Genomic DNA, 15,326 nt, shown 5'->3' with positions numbered 1-15,326 from the left:
AATGAGTGAAGCTGTCTGGATAAATCTCATTGAACCATCCTGGACTTTCCTGCAGATTAAAACAGTCTGTATAATTGCATGAGCTCCATCGTCAGAGAATTCGCAGTCCGGCCAGGTCTGTTTCCTATCAGGCATCTTGGATGCGACAGCAAATGAGCTCAGACCTGTAGTGACTCGATCTGTTGTCGTATTAAGGGCAGCAAGATGGCACCAATCTGTCTGGTCGGTGGAGTTCTCTGAATTTAACCCTTAATGAGGTTGTCCTGCTGTCCTGTATGTGTTTCAGAGCATCGGCCCCAGCGATGACCGAGGAGGACATGACCCTGGAGAGGGCTGTGAGCCTGCTGCAGAACGAGTCTACCTCCCCGTACCTGCTGTCGGCCGCGGCCAGTTTCATTCAGCACGAATGCTTCCAGAAGACGGAGGCCAGGAGACGGGTGAGTGCGTGTAAAGGGCGGGTGTCCGGTGCTCAGTGACCGTTACGATTAATTTAATAAGTGGGTTATTCTGCATAGATTCTTATTAACCAGCACCAGTCACCTCCTGCCCAGTGATGTCAGTGAGGCATGAGGCAGGCAGTGTGTGGGTTGAAGCGACATTCTTCCCATCACTTCACTAAGCTACTGTAGGATCTGTGAGGCATGAGGTACAAAGCGTATAGTGAATTAGCAAGCTGCATTCTCCTGTTTATTAGTTCAGACCACAAAATTGGCAGTGACTAACAATGGGCTTTTAATCACCAACTGCCCAGAGCTAGGAACTAACACTGTCCCTATTATCACCAACTGCCCAGAGCCAGGAACTAACACTGTCCCTATAATCACCAACTGCCCAGAGCTAGGAACTAACACTGTCCCTATAATCACCAACTGCCCAGAGCTAGGAACTAACACAGGGCCTGATTCAGAGCCGCTCGTAAGCGGCCGCTCGTTCGCTCTGAGCGATGTTCGCAAAACTGTGCATGTGTATGGGTCGTAATGCGCATGCGTGAACCAGTCATTGCGGTCGGAAATCGTGCGCTCGTAAAACAGCGAGGGGCTGATAATTTGAGTGACAGAATGAGGCGTTTGTGGGTGGTAACAGGGGAAGGTGGTTGAAAGCGGGGGAGTGGAGATCCGAACGCAGGCGTGCCAAACGGTCAAAACGGGCGTTTAATGGGTGTGCATAATTAGTAAAGGAGCGTCATCGACCACGTCACTTGGTTGTCTTGTAGCCTGAACTGCTCGCAGTGATAGCGGGAAGTAAATCCTACCACAAACACTGCGAGCAGTTCAGATGCCTTTCGATGTTCCCGATTAATCAAATAAATACAGGAGATGACGTATGATGCGAACGGCAAAGGGGCGTTTTTACAAAATAGCGAGCGCATTTTTCGGACGCTCGCATAGACATAGAGGCGTCAACAGACCGCAAAGAGCGAGCGCTCAATTTAAATATTCGGCCCCTTTTTCAGAACGAACATCCGCAAATAGCGTCCGGGTCTGAATCAGACCCACTGTCCCTATAATCACCAACTGCCCAGAGTCAGGAATTAACACAATAATCACCAACATTCCAGAGCCAGGAACTAGTACTGTCCCTATAATCTACATCTGCCCAGAGCCAGAAACTAGTGCTATCCCTATAATCAGCAACTGCCCAGAGCCATGAACTAGCGCTGTCCCTATAAACAACAAGTGCCCAGAGCCGGGAACTAACTCTGACCTTATCGTGACCAACTGCCCAGAGCCAGGAACTAGCACTGTCACTGTAATCACCAACTACAAAGAGCCAAAAACTAGCAAAGTGCCTGTAATCTGCCCAGTGCTAGGAACTAGCACTACCCATATAATCACTAATTGACCAGAGCCAGGAACTAGCTCGGTCCCTATAATCACCAAGAACTAGTAATGTCCCTATGATAACCAACTGCCCAGAGCCAGAAACTAATGCTATCCACATAATCACCAACTGCCCAGAGCCGGGAACTAGCTCTGCCCTTATAGTGACCAACTGCCCAGAGCCAGGAACTAGCGTAGGGTCTTTAATCACCAACAACAAAGAGCCAAAAACTAGCACAGGGTCTTTAATCACCAACTGCCCAGTGCTGTCCTTATAATCACTAACTGCCTATAGCCAGGACTTAGTACTGTCCCCATAATCACTAACTGCCTATAGCCAGGAATTAGTACTGTCCCCATAATCACTAACTGTCTATAGCCAGGAATTAGTACTGTCCCCATAATCACTAACTGCCTATAGCCAGGAATTAGTACTGTCCCCATAATCACTAACTGCCTATAGCCAGGACTTAGTACTGTCCCCATAATCACTAACTGCCTATAGCCAGGAATTAGTACTGTCCCCATAATCACTAACTGCCTATAGCCAGGAATTAGTACTGTCCCCATAATCACTAACTGCCTATAGCCAGGAATTAGTGCTGTCCTCATAATCACTAACTGCCTATAGCCAGGAATTAGTGCTGTCCCCATAATCACTAACTGCCTATAGCCAGGAATTAGTGCTGTCCCCATAATCACTAACTGCCTATAGCCAGGAATTAGTACTGTCCCCATAATCACTAACTGCCTTTAGCCAGGAATTAGTACTGTCCCCATAATCACTAACTGTCTATAGCCAGGAATTAGTGCTGTCCCCATAATCACTAACTGCCTATAGCCAGGAATTAGTGCTGTCCCTATAATCACTAACTGCCTATAGCCAGGAATTAGTACTGTCCCCATAATCACTAACTGCCTATAGCCAGGAATTAGTACTGTCCCCATAATCACTAACTGCCTATAGCCAGGAATTAGTGCTGTCCCCATAATCACTAACTGCCTATAGCCAGGAATTAGTGCTGTCCCCATAATCACTAACTGCCTATAGTCAGGAATTAGTGCTGTCCCCATAATCACTAACTGCCTATAGCCAGGAATTAGTACTGTCCCCATAATCACTAACTGCCTATAGCCAGGAATTAGTGCTGTCCCCATAATCACTAACTGCCTATAGCCAGGAATTAGTGCTGTCCCCATAATCACTAACTGCCTATAGCCAGGAATTAGTGCTGTCCCCATAATCACTAACTGCCTATAGCCAGGAATTAGTGCTGTCCCCATAATCACTAACTGCCTATAGCCAGGAATTAGTGCTGTCCCCATAATCACTAACTGCCTATAGCCAGGAATTAGTGCTGTCCCCATAATCACTAACTGCCTATAGCCAGGAATTAGTGCTGTCCCCATAATCACTAACTGCCTATAGCCAGGAATTAGTGCTGTCCCCATAATCACTAACTGCCTATAGCCAGGAATTAGTGCTGTCCCCATAATCACTAACTGCCTATAGCCAGGAATTAGTGCTGTCCCCATAATCACTAACTGCCTATAGCCAGGAATTAGTGCTGTCCCCATAATCACTAACTGCCTATAGCCAGGAATTAGTGCTGTCCCCATAATCACTAACTGCCTATAGCCAGGAATTAGTGCTGTCCCCATAATCACTAACTGCCTATAGCCAGGAATTAGTGCTGTCCCCATAATCACTAACTGCCTATAGCCAGGAATTAGTGCTGTCCCCATAATCACTAACTGCCTATAGCCAGGAATTAGTGCTGTCCCCATAATCACTAACTGCCTATAGCCAGGAATTAGTGCTGTCCCCATAGTCACTAACTGCCTATAGCCAGGAATTAGTGCTGTCCCCATAATCACTAACTGCCTATAGCCAGGAATTAGTACTGTCCCCATAATCACTAACTGCCCTGAATCCGGAACTAAGACTATGGAACCTATTCATCAGTGATAAATGGCCTGGTAACCATGCGGCAACACTCGTTTCTGCATATTTTAGTTACCGGGCCATTTATCATCAGGGATCCGATAGGACCCCCTGATATTAATCAAACTCCGAAAATGAAAAGTTTTCGGAGTTTGCTCCTGAGAACAAACCCCATGTTCAGACAGTGGCCCTGATTCAGAGCCGGACGCTCTGACCAGAGCGCTCGCTCTGAATCAGGGCCCACCTCCATTAATATGGAGCGTCCTCCTGGACGCTCGTATAGCTGTGGGTCACCACCTACAGCATATACGAGCGTGCAGGATGATGGTCGCGATGGTCTTGACCATTGCGACCATCGAAACTGCGAGTGAAAGCCTGCGGTTGGGTTTTTCAACCGCAAGGCCAGGAGTGATTTTGGCTCTATCAGAGCCAAAATCACTCCCACTGACATCACTAGTGATGTCAGTGGGGCCGGACTCAGACGGTAGGCGTTCCCTTGGGAACACCTCCGTCTGGCAGGCACGCCCCCGGCACGCCCACCAAAGGGGGCGTGCTGTCAGTCACCATCGACAGCACGCCCCCTTTGATGAGACACTACGAGCGAAGGAAAGTCCTTCGCTCGTCGCGTCTCGCGCATGCGCACGACGGAGCTCCCTCCGTCGTGCGCATGCACAGTGGGGACCATCGACCCACTTGCGAGCGGACAGCCGCTCGCGAGTGGGTCTGAATGAGGGCCAGTGCTTCCTCTCGTAGCCCCGCTCCTTCTTATGGGAAGGAGTTCTGGGGATGCGAAGAGGGATCTGAGCGAATCCCTCTGCCGCCTTCTCACGGACTCCCCGGCGGCTGTGCGCATGCATCACCTCGGTTCACGCCTGCGTAGCCTGGCCGACGAGGAGAAGGTAAGTAACGCAGCTACATCTGTAGCTGCGATAATGATCGAGGGGACAGCAGCTTATAATCATAGGTATAGGGGCCTATTCATCATCGGAGGCCGTATGAAGTATTGATCTTCGCTGCGAGGGATACTTAAGTGTCCAAATCGCAGCGGGGGACAGATTACACCGGAGCAATTCATCATTGCTCCGGTGTAATCTGTCCCCCGCTGCGATTTGGACACTTAAGTATCCCTCGCAGCGAAGATCATTACTTCATACGGCCTCCGATGATGAATAGGCCCCTATACCTATGATTATAAGCTGCCTGTATCCATGAACATGTACCCCCTCTAACAACTACATCTACCCTATGCATAAAGTTTTCCCCACATCACTTAGAGAGTAAGCTCATTTGGGCAGTGCCATACTTACCTTTGTCTGTCTCATGAGTCCAGCAATGTACAGCGCTGCGTAATATATCGGCGCTTTTAAAGAATAAAAGATAATACCAATAAAGTGGATTCGGAGTTTGAGCCGTTTCTTCTGATACACTGTTCCCCGGCACATGTTCCAGCTTGATAGCATGGCATTGTACAATACAGCGTTCTCAGTAGGGCTGGGGGATATGGAAACCACTATGACCTGCGTGCCCGGCCCACGCCTACTGGCTGTACATCAGAAACATTTGTTGTGAGCTTCATACGTTCTCTAAACAACAGGGAAGGACATGCTACAAAGTGCATACTTTAATGGCAAGGGGCGGCACTCCTGCTGCTGTGGAACTACACATCCCAGCATGCCCTGACGCAGTTTTGCTGTTAGGGCATGCTGGGATGTGTAGTTGCTCAGCAAATGGCGTGCCGGACGTTGCCTACCCTTGCACTAGCAAGTTAATAGCAACCTTATATTTATTTAGCATATATGTAACTCCAACACTTACACCCAAGGTTATGTAGCTGCAGAATTAGCGTCCTTCAATTATTGTATTTCAGGGTTCGTATCTCAAAATAAGATGCCTCCTATAGGGGCGTACTTAACTTTTACACCCGCATGCCGCTTCCACTGTAACGCCCCTGATCCGCCTCTCCAAGCACAAGGGGCCACAAGTGCATGGTCCGTGCAAGTCTACATACGGATGCCAATTTTGCACGTGTACGCTATGGCAGTTTTGCACCAAGGCGAATCCTAACATCGCACAAATGCGTTTGCATCAAATGTAAATCCGGCCCATAGACGGCAACATACTAACGTGAAATTCTCCTAACAAATCACTCAGTGAAACCCAGTTACTGTAATGTTATATTATTTTTAATTGTAAGTACAGTTTTTAACAATAGCCATCCTTTAATTCTATCCGTCCCTTTCTTCTCTAGCAGCTAAGATGATCTCAGGGAGGGGAATGCGATTTAGCCTGACATGACGGCTGGAATTTCACACAAGAACTAAAAAAACGTTCTCATGGAACAGTAGGAGAGTCACAAAGCTGCTTGGTCAGGGCAGCAGTCAGTAATCCCTTCTGTAATCCCAAATATATTTCCAAAATTCACTGTCCCCTTGTAGCAGTCTGCTTTGGTTTAGTTTGTCGCAGCAGGCTTGTTCGAGGGGCAAAAAGTCCTGGGCCTCCATTGTCCGACGCTCATTGGACCAGAATGTTATTGATGGACTTTAAAAACAGATGGGAGCTTTATAGCATAGTATTCTTATTTGTACTGCTGTTTGTGCTTACACATAACCCCCGCCTGTCCTATTTTCTTTGAGCAGTCAGGGTTTTCGGTGGCACAAAGTAGTCGGGGGCTTGGGGAGTCTGTTTAGGGCATGTGGTGGCAAACTGACAGCTTGATCAAGCTCAATCCAGGGTACGTCTTAAAGTGTCCCTACTTTTAAAGCGGGTCTGATTGAATGTGTTCATGATATACGTCGGAGACATTATTTGAGAGATAAAGGGTATTTATCCAGTGTCTTACTGCAGATCCTCTCAGAAAATATGTTAGAAATTAACCCTGTTCATACCAACATATATCCTCATCCTCTGTTATCAGGGTCATCATATTATAAGAGCAGGTCCTCCAATTTTTTAATTAACAGAGAACCCTCTGGGTAATGAATAGCTGAATAGAAGCCAAGCCGGCATAGTTCTGTATCTCGTCTCAAGTCCTTGGCTGCAGTTCGGCAATTGTTCTACCCATCTTGCTGAAACAAAGGACCTGATTCAGACCCGCTCGCTAGGATGCGTTCGCTCGTAGCCGGCTATTTTCGCATTGTGCGCAGGCGTATGCATCGCAGTGCACGAACCAGTGCGAGAGATCGGGAAGCGATCGCTCGCTGCGCACAGACAGCTTAGCAGTGTGAGTGACAGGAGAGGCCGTTTGTGGCTGGTGACAGGGGCTGGCCACTAGAAACGGGGGAGTGGAGGTGCGAACGCAGGCGTGCCTGACCGTATCAACGCCGTTGTAGAGGCGTGCATAATTAACAGGCAGCGTTATAGTACACATCACCTGGTTGTATTTCACACTGAAATGATCGCAGTGCTTCAGGGAGGGTATGCTCAACCTCAAGCGCTGCGATCGCATCCGATGGTACCCGATGTACCAGTGGTTTCATGCTCTTCCAGGAGATGACGTGTGCAAGTGGGCGTCTTATGAATGGCTGGTGGGCGTCTGCATACGCTAAGTGATCGTACGCCAAGGCATAGTGGGTGTGCTAATGCCATGCCGTACGATCGCCTGCCTTGCTGGGCGTACGCTGGATTTGCGTACGCTGGGTGCGATCGAACGCATCTAGCGAGCGGGTCTGAATGAGCTCCAAAGTCTTTATCTCAGAGTCACAGCATTTAAGTTGTTGTTATTTGAATTTACTTGTCCTCGGTCATCAGCCATTTCACATACCAGACAGCTCCGAGCATTGTCCTGTAATAGGCTAGGAGAGAGTCTTGAAAGCATAGGAGAAATATCTGCCCCCATAAAAATAACTTTATTGATGCGTTTGCCAGAAGTGTATATTCCCGGCTGAATGGGGCACCACTGGTGGATGATGCTATACTTGCCCTGGGTAATCAGTGGGCTGTAAAGCACCTGAACTTGTTCTGGAGCCCCCATATATCTCAGTACGGCCCTGGCCATGGCACTGAGTTGCTCAGCAGATAAATATGTATGATTGTTATGGAATATCTGCCAGAGGAACCACTGGCTGTCGTGTTGTGCTCGGTGTGTTCTTCTAATGCCATGTACCTCTCTGTGGTGTGTTTTGCAGGTTTACACTCTGGGTGGGATCTCGAGGCTGATCCGACTTTTGAACTACAGCAATGAGGAAGTTCAGCGGGTGACCTGTGCCGCCCTCAGGAACCTGGTGTTTGAGGATAATGACAACAAGCTGGAGGTCTGCGAACAGCGCGGGATGCCCACTCTTCTCAACCTACTCAGAGAGACCCAGGATGTGGAGATAAAGAGACAGATCACAGGTATGGGCTCTAGATATGCAGCGTGTGGTCTCCAGAGATACTGTGTATCAGTGACTGAAGCGTATGGTTTCCAGACATATAACAGGCTGGAGCGTGTGGTCTCCTGAGATATATCATAGGCTGGAGCGTGTGGTCTCCTGAGATATATCATAGGCTGGAGCGTGTGGTCTCCTGAGGCTGAGATATATCATAGGCTGGAGCGTGTGGTCTCCTGAGATATATCATAGGCTGGAGCGTGTGTTCTCCTGAGGCTGAGATATATCATAGGCTGGAGCGTGTGGTCTCCTGAGATATATCATAGGCTGGAGCGTGTGGTCTCCTGAGGCTGAGATATATCATAGGCTGGAGCGCGTGGTCTCCTGAGATATATCATAGGCTGGAGCGTGTGGTCTCCTGAGGCTGAGATATATCATAGGCTGGAGCGTGTGGTCTCCTGAGATATATCATAGGCTGGAGCGTGTGGTCTCCTGAGATATATCATAGGCTGGAGCGTGTGGTCTCCTGAGGCTGAGATATATCATAGGCTGGAGCGTGTGGTCTCCTGAGGCTGAGATATATCATAGGCTGGAGCGTGTGGTCTCCTGAGGCTGAGATATATCATAGGCTGGAGCGTGTGGTCTCCTGAGATATATCATAGGCTGGAGCGTGTGGTCTCCTGAGGCTGAGATATATCATAGGCTGGAGCGTGTGGTCTCCTGAGATATATCATAGGCTGGAGCGTGTGGTCTCCTGAGATATATCATAGGCTGGAGCGTGTGGTCTCCTGAGATATATCATAGGCTGGAGCGTGTGGTCTCCTGAGATATATCATAGGCTGGAGCGTGTGGTCTCCTGAGGCTGAGATATATCATAGGCTGGAGCGTGTGGTCTCCTGAGATATATCATAGGCTGGAGCGTGTGGTCTCCTGAGATATATCATAGGCTGGAGCGTGTGGTCTCCTGAGATATATCATAGGCTGGAGCGTGTGGTCTCCTGAGATATATCATAGGCTGGAGCGTGTGGTCTCCTGAGATATATCATAGGCTGGAGCGTGTGGTCTCCTGAGATATAACATAGTTTCTTTCATCTGTGAAGTTGGGATTGCCATTAAAAGATACCTTTATGGGATCAACGTCTACTTACTTCACGTGAGTACGGTACGCAGATGAAAAAGAAAACTTTATATACTTAAGAATACTATTGACATAGTGAGTGGGGTACGACGGTTACTATTTCTTTGACTCTATCTTGGTTGTGGGAAACTCTGAGGATTGGTGACGTCACAGAGGGGATCCCATGATACATATGGAATTAAAGTACACCCCACTAGTGAGCAGTTTTTTGTGGGATATAGATGGATTCCCTTCCCTTTTAGTTTTGTGTTTAGAAAGAAGTTTCCACACATTGGAATTTTTTTTCTCATAAGTACCGTGCTGGGGGAGAGACGACAAGGACATTCCTACAAGTCTTTCAGAAATATTGGCTGTGGGCAAATATATAAACCTGCAGAGACTTTATGGGACATTTCTAGTATTTGTTTCTACTATCAGAGACTGTTATGTAAGATAAGCGCCCTACTCTAAATCCCATTTGTTTTTCTGTACTTTGATATATTTATGGGGGTGGGTGACACCCCAGGAATTGAATGGAGAGGGTCAGCTTTTTATTGAGGAGAGGGGGCGTTTCATATTTCTTTGGTGATATTGGCAAACTGTCCCAATATAGCCCCCAAAACACAAACAATATGCAAAATATGACAGTCACCCCTGCACGTGTGACCCTGCGTAGGCTAATTAGTCCAGGAATATAGTCACTTTCTCTCATACACACTGGGCCTGGTTCAGCACGGATCGCACGGCTGCGTATGCACGCACCCGCTCGCTGCGAAAATATCCTAATGAATGCAATCGCACGGCAACCGCAGCACTATACCAAGACGCCCATCACTGTATAAAGCCGCCCACTTCCCATGACATGCACCCGCAAGTCAGTGATAACATCGGTACCATTGAGTAATATCGGAACCATCGGCACAGATGTGGGTGACCTGACCCGAACTCACAATGCTAAACTTCCTGTCGCCGTCTAGACCTCTGCCAGCGTATGCAATCACAGGGGCTTAATTATGCACGCCCCTGTAACGGCGTTCAAACGCACAGGCGTTCCACCGACCACCCCCCCCTCTCCACCCCTAAATGGTCACTTCATGTCAATCACTACGCTATTGGACTGCGCGCTGACTGCGATCGCTTCCTTGATCGCAGCGGCCGGTTTGCGCACGCACAATGCAATGCATGCGTGTGCACAGAGCAAAAAACTTCGACCGGCTGCGTGCAAACACAGCCGTGCGATGCAACCTGAATATGGCCCGCTGTACGTTAGATGTTGGTGAACCTAAAGACGAGACAGTAAGCGTGCCAGGGATCTCTTTCTCCCAGTTCTTATCACCAATGATTACATTATTTATCCTGACTGCTCCCTGGTATCTCCTGGCTTAAAATTCCAAGGTCTGGAGACCCTGGTGAGTCACTGATGGCGGCGGGGGTGGCGCACTATTAGAGTCTGGTTACATTGTTACACTGGGCATCCGGCAGGTCAGAAGAAGCATTTAGTCCCTGGTGTATCCTAATCCACATTATTCCCCTGTAACAATTCCATCCCTATCTCACATCCAGTATTGCTAATGTAGTTACTGCCAGATAAGAGGACACAATGTCAGGGTGATAATAAATGTGATTGGGCTCCTATCTGACACTATCTCAAGGCCGAAGCAACTACAGTGAATAAATAATTGAATTACTATTCGTCAAGCTGGAATACTACCATCCATCCCTACCTGCTGTACTACCGAGGGATTTATTGGTCAGACAATAAGCAAATAAGCTGCTCACATTCTGGGGAATTGACTTCTGAGGAAAGTGCTCTTTAATCTCCAATATATATCTTCAGGAGTGATTTATTTGCACACTGGTCCTGATTCAGAGCCGGACACTCTGAACTAGCGCCCGCTCTGAATCAGGGCGTTTTTTTTTTTTTAATGTTGCGGCCTCTTGGACGCTCGCATAGCTGTGGGTTACCACCCACAGCTTATGCGAGCGTCCATGATGATGGTCGCGATGGTCAAAACCATCGCGACCATCGGGCTTGCGACGAGACCCTTGTGGTAGGGTCTCGTTGCCGCAAGCCCCAGAGAGCTTTCGGCTCTAACAGAGACGAAAGCACTCCCACTGACATCACTTGTGATGTCAGTGGGGCTGGCCCCAGACGGTAGGCGTTCCCATGGGAATGCCTCCATCTGGGCAACCACGCCCCCGGCCCGCCCACCAAAGGGGGCGTGCTGCCACTCAACATCGACAGCATGCCCCCTTTGTAGCGAGACCCGGAGCGACGGCTTCCCCGTCGCTATCCGGGTCTCGCGCATGCGCACGACGGAGCTGGCTCCGTCATGCGCACTGGGCCACCATCGACCCGCTTGCGAGCGAATAGCGCTCGAGAGCGGGTCTGAATCAGGCCCACTGTTCCCAGGGAATAGCTTACCTCCCCTCCCTCTTTCACCATAATAAAACTGTTTACCAGCAAAAAATGTCTGCTGCCAAATTATATATCCTGCTTCCTATTTTGCAGGTACTTTCCCAGCCAACAACTTCGACTCTAAATTAATGGACCTCTATTCAATTCAAACCCATACGCTCTACACACAGTGTAATATACAGCGCTCCCCGCAGGTTGAATATATGTATTGCAGCTGGCAAACTGAAATATTATGTGTATTTGGAATTGTAGTGACCTTTAGAACTAAGCTATATAGGAGTATCATTGTAGGCTGTGCAGGGGGTGAGAGGAGCCTGGCAATGCCAGGTTGGCCCTCCAAGGCCCCCTTTTCTGCTCCCAATAGACACCTCCTGCTTAAAACCTTTAAAATGAAAGGATTGCGAGGCTCCCGTTTCACGGTCTGTCTTCATGCTGAAAATCAAGCTCAGTCCTTCGGCTCCATTAGTCAGAGTTATATTTATGTCTTTTCATACATGGAACATGTATATCAGTATCATTACTTCGTCGTTGCTCTTAACAGTCAGCGTTTATGTGCCGGTATAATATTTGTCTCCTCAATCTCATGTCTGGCATTGTAGGGTTACTCTGGAACTTATCATCTAATGACCAGCTGAAGGGTATGCTGGTCCGAGACGCCTTGCGCCCCCTGACTACCAGCATCATCATACCGTGTTCCGGCTGGAGTGAAGGGGAGTACTCCAAGCATGAGATCTTGTCCGATGCTGACATATTTTACAATGCAACTGGCTGCCTGAGGTGAGGGTTCCTCCATTGTAAACCCAATTCAAGTTATGTTTTGTTGATAATGATGATACTCCCATGTCTGAGAGATGTTGAGGGTTACTTACAATTCTGTGCAAAAAAAAAAATGGTTGTCTCCTTATACGCCCGTACATAGGCAACATGATGCCTTAATATGCTTGTTTGCATATGCGCATGTAAAGTCAGAATAGCGGTTCGTGCTGCCGCGCCTAAGCATTGCATACCTTTTTTTTTTTCCTTTTCATCCTGATATTGGGGCTCATTCTGAGGCGCAAATAGAGTGGCTATATTTGTGAGAAGCCAGATTTACAATCGTATGTTAATGCGAGATTCCGTTCATCTAATGCGTGAGTCCGTACATCTGCAAGCGGGAAGACGCGCCGCCTATTAACTTTACGCCAGCTGTCATCATCGGCATTTGCACCAGCCCCATTACATGGGCAAGAAATCCGTCAGAAACAAGTTTCCCTTCCCCATCGTCGCTCCAGTTCCCACCCCAAAACGCCAAATTTCACAGATAAATATATCCGGCCAAGATCTGTCTTACTTTGAATAGGACGGACATACGCAAAACCGCGCTGTATGCAAAGATTCGTCATCTGAATCTGATGCGCACAGATCCCTCTGGCTCAGAATATCCACTTTGTGAGGAAAGATCTTGGGGGGAAGTGAGGTGACAAAGGGAACATGTATCAGTCACTTGTCAGGTTACACCCCTTCACACCGCCAAAACAACCCGGGTTATTGCCGGGTGGACCCAGGTCGCAGCTCGGTGTGAAAGGGTCCTTGAGAAATAACCCGGGTCGAGTGCCCCGCCAATCCAACCCATCTAACGACAAGGGTTGGACACGGTAACTACCCGAGATATAGGCCATGTGAGTGCGGGTGTGAATGGGCTCTGACCTGGGATTTTAGTGGGAAAGGGGAATCCGTTTCAAGCATACTGAGGGGTCTATTTACTAAGCAGTGTTAGGAGAAGTGAATAGTGAAGAGTGAAATGTGATAAGGTACCAGCCAATCAGCTCCTAACTGTCATTTTTCAAACACAGCCTGTGAGATGATAGTTAGGAGCTGATTGGCTGATACCTTATCACTATTCACTCTTCACTTTTCACTTCTCCTAACACTGCTTAGTAACTAGACCCCTGAGTGCTGTATGTGCTGAGCATGACTTTTATTGAAGTACCAAATTCAGGGGTCTAGTTACTAAGCAGTGTTAGGAGACAGAGTGAAAAGTGATAAGGTGCCAGCCAATCAGCTCCCAACTGTCATTTTTCAAACACAGCCTGTGAGATGACAGTTGGGAGCTGATTGGCTGGCACCTTATCACTTTCTTATCACTTTTCACTCTGTCTCCTAACACTGCTTAGTAAATAGACCCCATAGTCTGTCGCCCCCTGACCAAGAGTCACACCTGATTGGGCTCAGGAACAGCATTCCGCATCCACAATATATAGGACCTGTATCTAAGTTTGCTAAATACGCACCCTTCATATTCTTGGTGTAAAAGCCCATTTTATACTTATTTAAATGCAAATTGAGTTTTATGGTGACAAGGCCATTTGTCAGAGGATCCAGTGATGATATACTGTATAATACGTGACTTCAGCTGTTGCTTCAACGTTCCATAGAATCTCATTGTGCAACGTATTTCTAAATTCGTGTATATCTGGATTTATTACCCATCAATAGAGCCCAGGTGACGACATCATTTCATTCTGCTGTCTGGTGCGATCCAGGTGGGGACACGTAGGGGTAAATTTACTAAAGTGAGAGTTTTTAGAAATAAAGTTGTTGCCCATAGCAACCAATCAGATTCTACTTAACATTTAACTAGCACCTTCTAGAAGATAATAGCTAGAATCTGATTGGTTGCTATGGGCAACATCTCCACTTCTCAAAACTCTCACTTTAGTAAATTTACCCCTAAGACTTACCGTGGGGGAGGATTAGGGCAGCACTAGAAGTGAAAGCGCTGATATGCAAAACATAACACGTAGTATTAAAATTAAGCATTCAATAAAAAAAAATGATTATTGGGGTAAATAAGTTTGATGAATAGGCCCCAAGACTGTTGGGAATATTAATAATAATTTTATTTATATAGCGCTTTTCTCCCATAGGACTTTTAAGGTGCGTACACACTTGCCGATATTCTGGACGACTGAACGATAACGATATCGTTCAGTCGTTCACTATATCGGATAATTGTATGCAAAAATGATGAACGATAACGACCAACTACTGACGATGCTCGCTCCCGCCGGTCGTTGGTCTTTGTCGTTCATCGCCTGAACATGCAGGCCAACCTGACGATATTGTCAGGTTGTTGCATGTTCGGGGATGAGGGAGGGTGCCCGGCGCTGAGCGATATCGTGAATGATATCGTTCAGTGTGTGTGCTCAATGTCGTTAACGACACCGAGCACACCCCTGCCGGGGACACACTAAACGATGTCGCTCATGGAGCGAAAAGTCAAGCGTGTATGCCCCTTTAGGGTGCGTACACACGGTACGATATCTATGAACGATATGAATGATAACGATATCGTTCAACAATATATCGTTCATTTATATGCAGTGAACGACCAACGATGCGCGTTCCCGCATGAACGATAACGATATCTATGAACGATATGAATGATAACGATATCGTTCAACAATATATCGTTCATTTTTATGCAGTGAACGACCAACGATGTGCGTTCCTGCATGAACGATAACGATATCTATGATCGTCCGTACATGCGGGCCAATCTGGACGATATTGTCAACTTTGCCTGTTCAGAGATGTGGCAGGAGGACTTCACTCAAAGAGATCTTTCAAGTCGTTGGTGGTACAGATCGTTCCGTGTGTACCCAGTAAAAGTCGCTTTACAGACAATCGGAAAACATGGTACATTGTACAAGGATTTGGTGTTGCAGAAAATAGAAAA

The 15,326-nt window shown here is 47.5% G+C and overlaps 1 protein-coding gene across 2 annotated transcripts in view; it reads left to right on the top strand.

Annotated features, from left to right (window-relative positions):
* Positions 1-15,326, top strand: part of PKP2 (plakophilin 2) — an 82,611-nt gene that overhangs the window by 41,169 nt on the left and 26,116 nt on the right. For both annotated transcript variants that reach the window (XR_015871989.1, XM_088454847.1), the window contains exons 4-6: positions 287-437; positions 7,890-8,097; positions 12,208-12,385. Coding sequence is in view for 1 of the 2 variants with exons in the window: in XM_088454847.1 (XP_088310973.1) it covers positions 287-437; positions 7,890-8,097; positions 12,208-12,385 (537 nt within the window). In the remaining variant the exon portion in view is untranslated. The remainder of the gene's footprint in view (positions 1-286; positions 438-7,889; positions 8,098-12,207; positions 12,386-15,326) is intronic.

Source organism: Taudactylus pleione, unplaced genomic scaffold, assembly GCF_031769625.1.
Source record: "Taudactylus pleione unplaced genomic scaffold, aTauple2 ptg000634l, whole genome shotgun sequence".
Classification (NCBI taxonomy): Eukaryota; Metazoa; Chordata; class Amphibia; order Anura; family Myobatrachidae; genus Taudactylus; species Taudactylus pleione.
This window is presented reverse-complemented; position numbering and strand designations above follow the sequence as displayed.